The sequence below is a fragment of the Nicotiana sylvestris genome, chromosome 2, assembly GCF_000393655.2.
Source record: "Nicotiana sylvestris chromosome 2, ASM39365v2, whole genome shotgun sequence".
In the NCBI taxonomy this organism is placed as follows: domain Eukaryota; kingdom Viridiplantae; phylum Streptophyta; class Magnoliopsida; order Solanales; family Solanaceae; genus Nicotiana; species Nicotiana sylvestris.
The window spans coordinates 46,484,388-46,490,416 of NC_091058.1; the positions used below are offsets into that span (position 1 = coordinate 46,484,388).

At 37.6% G+C, this 6,029-nt stretch overlaps 1 protein-coding gene and 1 non-coding gene across 2 annotated transcripts; one reads left to right on the forward strand and one right to left on the reverse strand.

Annotated features, from left to right (window-relative positions):
- The first annotated feature begins 364 nt into the window (after positions 1-364).
- Positions 365-438, forward strand: TRNAI-AAU (transfer RNA isoleucine (anticodon AAU)). The gene has a single exon. It is a non-coding gene; the product is annotated as a tRNA-Ile (tRNA).
- Positions 439-3,221: 2,783 nt separating this feature from the next.
- Positions 3,222-4,385, reverse strand: LOC104226303 (uncharacterized). Its single transcript, XM_070167871.1, has one exon. The coding sequence runs from the start codon at positions 4,257-4,259 to the stop codon at positions 3,375-3,377; it is 885 nt and encodes a 294-aa protein (XP_070023972.1). The 5' UTR covers positions 4,260-4,385; the 3' UTR covers positions 3,222-3,374.
- Positions 4,386-6,029: the final 1,644 nt, after the last annotated feature.

The window sequence follows — 6,029 nt, forward strand, 5'->3', positions numbered from 1 at the left end:
CTGTTCCCATCTGAATTGACCCCAATCCTTTTCCAACTACCTACAACCTCAACCACATCTGCTGCTTCATTTTTTATTGGTACTGGCTTAGTTTTGTGTTTATTCATCTTGGAACTTAAATTTATGATTGTGCAAAATAGTTTTCAGGCCGTAAATAAAATACTGTACCTTTTTTGAGTCAAAGATGGGACAGAGTTACTGTGACGGCCACTCTCCCTCATAATAAGATGTTATTCATCTCCTCGTAATTTTAAGGGGTCTCCTAATTCTCGAGTGTTCGATAATTTCAGCCATTCAAGGTTTCACTAATATTCCTTCAGTAATACTGTGTAGTTAATTGGTTCCAGAAGCTACTAGCCACCAAGGCCTATTAGCTCAGTTGGTTAGAGCGTCGTGCTAATAACGCGAAGGTCGCAGGTTCGAGACCTGCATGGGCCATATTCTTGTTTTTATGTTTTAAGTTCTGCAAAAATATTTGGGAAACTATTTCTCACAGCCCTTAGCATAAGGCGAGTCTATTTTAATCCCTGTTGGATAAATCCATTTCAGAGCCGTCTTCCCAAGAAACTTTTGCAGAATCAACAATTTCATCATTCTTTTTTGCACATTTAAAATGAAACCCACCATTAAACCTCTCAGAACTCAATCCTTACTTCTACTGCTTCTTCTACTGTTATCGTCAAGCGGGTTTACTTTGGGAGATCCAATTCGAAAGCCATTGAGTAGTAGGAGAAACCCAAATCGGGTACCCGAATGCGGCAATATTGGGTCAAAATCTGATTGCCTGCAGAAGCAAGATTGTCGATGGTGTAAAAGTGATGTTCTTGATGACGCTTGTTTCTCTAAATCTGAAGCTTCTAGATTACCCTCTCAGATCTTCACTTGTCATGTTGTTAGATTGAGATAAAAGTGAAATGAAAAAGTACCTTTTTGTTTTTCGATTATGTTCATCCCCCCCCCCCCCCCCCCCCAAATGAATTTTTAGTTTTTGGGTGAAGTTCATTTGAGCTGTTCTATGTGTATGTTTTATGTTTCTGTGATATTAGCAAAATTTAGGCCTATCATTCTGCTTAGAAGAAGTAAAAGATATCATTTTGTATGCATTGTGTTTGAGCGTGAAGGAATTGAGTGATCTTTTCTAGTATATTGCACAGATCAGTTAATTTGCACTAATGAGCTTGTTAATTTTGGATGGCATATTTGTCTTTGCAATTAGTTTCTCAATGTCTTTGGATTAATATAGACAGACTAAATTAATGTTCTGCTTGAGGTTTAAATAATGGTCACTGATTTGCTAGTGCTGTCAATCAGTGGCTGTTGTAGTCAACCAAATTTAGTGAAGCCAGAGCTGCCGTGTGTGATTTCTGATTTTCAGCTTTGCATTAGATGGTTTTATACATGATTTAGGGTTTAGACAGTTGACAGTGGGGGAGAGAAGCAAGTATGGAAGGAATGGGACCATGTTAGTTATGAGTGCAGAATGAGCTTTTCTTTATAGGTGGCATGGTGTGGATGGGGTCAATGGGCGAGAAGCCCCATGGCCTTGGCTGGTGGCCACCACTGCCATTGTAGATGACATCAGGGTAGAGTGATCATGTACGAGGCATTTTCTGAATATCTCAGAACTCCTGTTGTTGTCCCTTTTGAACTATCTGAAAGATCCGTTAACCTTAAGTAATAAGTTAGAACATGATTGACTTATTTCCTAATGAAATGATTTGTTGAATTGATGCTTAAGTAGTAGATAGAAATGATGTCAGGTATGTGATTGACATGGTACTGGAGAAGGGGGAGGCAATGCTACTGGGATGAAGAAATCTTTTTCTCCTGTTTTGCTCAGAAAGCATGTCCACCAATGAGCTGGCCATGATTTTCAAACATAGGGTTTTTGTAAGGAGATCGACAGTCACTAGGTAGGCAAAGTTTAGTTTCAAGAGCTTGAAGATTCTTTCACAGCTAGTTAAGAATCATCCTGAAGCTCTGTGCCTTCTCCTCCTATGTTTGTTCTACTAAGTTCTTCCTTGCATATCCTAGGAGCCAAGTATGATGTTAGCTTTTTTCAGACTTCTTGAGTACCAATCTTTCCCAGCTTGGATTAGGAATCAGCTTCTATTTTAGACTAAAGACCATCATTCTGATGGAAAGGGGGCCTTCTATTCATCAGTTAACTATACTTGCTGATTTTATGTATTCACCAGATTTTTTGGTGATATCATGTGATGGTAGTCGGTATTGAGTGAAAATGAATGTTTTTACAGTCAAATCTGCTATATGTCCCCCATCCACAGTTTGCTGGTTATGCAGAATTAGCAACTCGAAGAAGTGGTATTAGAGAGAACCTAATGAGTAAGGATTATGAATGACCATATGAAGAAGCTGCGAGGATTAGCTTCTTTTTAATTCACAATCTATAACTGTGAGAAAGAGATTCATCTGAAGGTTGTAGAAATGTATATACTTCTTGTGCATGCAGCAGCTCTTTTGATTTAAGAAGTCTTCTTCCTCTAACAAGTTGGATCCACTTGTTAAGTGAACTGTCTGTTTATGCTGGTTACACAAATGACCTTGATGGGGGAAAACTGGAACATACACTGACCTCTTAGACAAGCAATTGTTTGCATTTGAACAAGTTCAAGCTACAACCATGTATTCTAGAGAGTTAATATGACTTCATTTTCTCTCTCACACACATGCAACCCTAAATAAATGCCGAATTATACTATTTGCGTCCTCTAATATCTGTTTATATGCAAACAGATGTCGATAGCAATTGGCAAGTTAAAAGCTGCGTTGAAATGTACTTATAGTTTGATGAAATTACAGCAATTGGCAAGTTAAAAGCTGCTCTAGACCAAGTCACCAGGAGAAGTTGAACCTTGTGAGCAGCTTAATTGTGGGACTGACGACTGTCATATTACTTGTGCAACAGTTCTCATAGTTTCTGATTCTGCATAGAATGTATATGAAACTGAATAGAGATGCATAAATATAGAAAATTAAATCCAGCAACTGAGTGGAAATCTATTAAACTTGGAACTGTTGAATGCACAATGCTAACTGCTCTTATCAATTTGTAAAGCCTCAATTACTAAGTTTGGCAGCTTTTAAATTCAACATCAACAACAGTAAGTTTACTTCAACCTTACTATTCAAGAATCCTTCTATCATCATTGTTTGGAATTTTGCAGAGAAGATCTGATGAGGAGAACAAAAGAGGACAGTTTACCACTAAACTTTTCCAAATTGTATACAGTTCCCAATTTCATTTCTCATTTCCAATTGAACACAAAAGTGTTCAACCTATTACATTAATCCTCCAGAAAAAGGAACCAAATAAATGCAAATAAAAAATAAATTAAGCATTAAAAAAAAAATCAAATTTCCACTGATGTATATTCTTCTTCAGCAGCAAGATAAACCTTCACAGCATCTCTCATATCTTCAACTTCAACACATCCATTAAGGAACTCAATGAGCTTCTTGAGCTCCCCATCACCAAGATCATCCGTAAATGGCCTAATCGGAATAGCATTTTCTGGCTGAAAAAGGTAAGAATTCGGGTTATCATCAACGATCACCACCCTCTTCATATCTCTCCCCATATCAGACAAGTCCTTCACAAACTTCCCATCAACTTCCTTGCAAGAATCCCTATACAATCGATGCGAAATCAAACCTTTTCTATCAATTCTGTCAAGAACAAGAGAAGCATACTCCTTAAGCCCAGCAGTGAACACAACAACCTCAAACTTCTCACTCAAAAACTCCAACAACTCATCCACAAATGGTCTCTTCAACACATAAAACTCTACTCTATGTCCATCAATCACCGGCCTAACAATGAAATCGTACTTTTCTGGAGGTGGGTTTGGTTTAGAATGCACTAAAGTCTCATCCAAGTCAAGAAAAATGGTTTTTTTATCAGGTGACACCAACGGGGGAAGGGCATTTCCGTCATCAAAAAGTGATCGCCTCAGATTGTTCTCATTTGCTGCAGATTCATCAAAAACCTTACCTAGAAGCTGATATCCTTGTTTTTTGGGAGTTTTTTTAGGAGTAGCAATGCGGGTGAATTTTGAGAAGAGTTTAATAAGGCGGCGATGACAAGTGTACAAGGATTTGTTAATGGAAGCAACAACTACAGAGGCAGCATTTTTTGTTGATGGGGATTTCTTCTTGCTACGGCGAAGATGGCTAGGGAGATTTCTACGGTTCTTAATGGACTTTGTGGGAGTTCTTTTGGTGATTTTAGACACCATTTTTTCTTATTTTTTGGAGAAATGAAACGAGAGAGAATAGAAGCTGGTGATTTCTTGAATTTTTTCAGCTTTCAAGCAGTTGTAGGGGTTGGTGAGATTTTGAAATTAGGTTTGGTTGCAACGGTCCATTTTCTCTTGGCTCGGAACCGAAGCTAAGATGTCTATATTGTTTGTATTTTACACAGAATATATTAAAGGGGAAATTAAATTAAATTTTTGGAAAGAAAGTGAACGTTGGCAAAATATTTAAGGGCTAGACAGCTGTCAGTGTTTTTTGTTCAAATACTTGATGGCGGGACATGAATAACATTTACCATAACCCAACACACTCTCTGCAAACAAATTTGATTCTTTTATATTGTTTCTTGTTGCTCTCTTGAGCCGAGGGTCTCCTGGAAACAGTCTCTCTGTCCCTCGGGATAGGGGTAAGGTCTGCATACATATTACCCTTCTCAGACCCCACTTGTGGAATTATACTGGGATGTCGTTGTTGTTGTATTCTTTGAAATTGAACCTTAGAGTGGCGTATTAATTTTTGTGCACTCCGAGTGAGGGCATTCGCATCTATATCCGCTTTTTGTGTCACGTTTTAACTTGTGCCCGCTTTGCAAAAATAAATTGCAAGCCTACCCGCTTTTTCGCATAACTTCAGCATACGGGGCTGAAGTAGCAAAGACAATCACGCAAAACTTCAGCATTCTAGTAGCCCGGCCTGAAGTTCAGCTCTAGAGCTGAAGTTTTTGTGTTGTAACTGGGAAACTTCAGCTATCTATATTCGCTTTTTGTGTCACGTTTTAACTTGTGCCCGCTTTGCAAAAATAAATTGCAAGCCTACCCGCATTTTCGCATAACTTCAGCATACGGGGCTAAAGTAGCAAAGACAATCACGCAAAACTTCAGCATTCTAGTAGCCCGGCCTGAAGTTCAGCTCTAGAGCTAAAGTTTTTGTGTTGTAACTGGGAAATTTCAGCTCTAGAGCTGAAGTTTTTGTATTGTAACTGGGAAACTTCAGCTCTAGAGCTGAAGTCTGAGGCAATCACTACTGTTTTTGGTGTTTCGCGGTTGATCAACTAGAAAGAAAAGAGAACTAAATAACTTTAGCTCTAGAGCTGAAGTTTTTGTTTTGTAACTGTCGAACTTCGGCTCTAGAGTTGAAGTTATTTAGTTCTCTTTTCTTTCTAGTACTTGTGTGTTCCAGTTCTTTTCTTTCTTCTTCAGCTTCTGCTTTTTTGTCTTTCGTTTTGTAATTTTAAACTCCAGTTATTTCTTGCTTACTGAATTATTAATACACTTGAACTCAAATTTTATTGTAAACAAGTTCCCTTCTAAACCTACCTGATAAAGATAAAGAACTATCAATATACAAGCGTATTCGGCATAAATTCTTATTATGAGTAAAACAACAACTTCAAAGGTATTATATTACAGAATACAGATGTACATTTAAAGTAAACATAAATTGTTTCAATGTGTGTTGAGCACCAAAAATAAATACGTACTACATAAAAGGTAAAAGTTAGAAGGATGAGGAGAAAGGGGAAGGAGGAGGAGGAGAAAGGGGGCTGAAATTATTTAAAAAGTGGGTACAAGTTAAAAGTTTTTTAAAAAAATGGGTATAGATTAAATGGGGCGACCAAATAGGGCGCCCCGTGCAATTTTTACCTCGGAGTGACGGTGTATAATCTTTTCAGAATACAGTAAATAAAAATGAAGGAAAATATTTTATTTATAAATTTATGAATGATATCTACATTTCTTTATTTTCTCTAC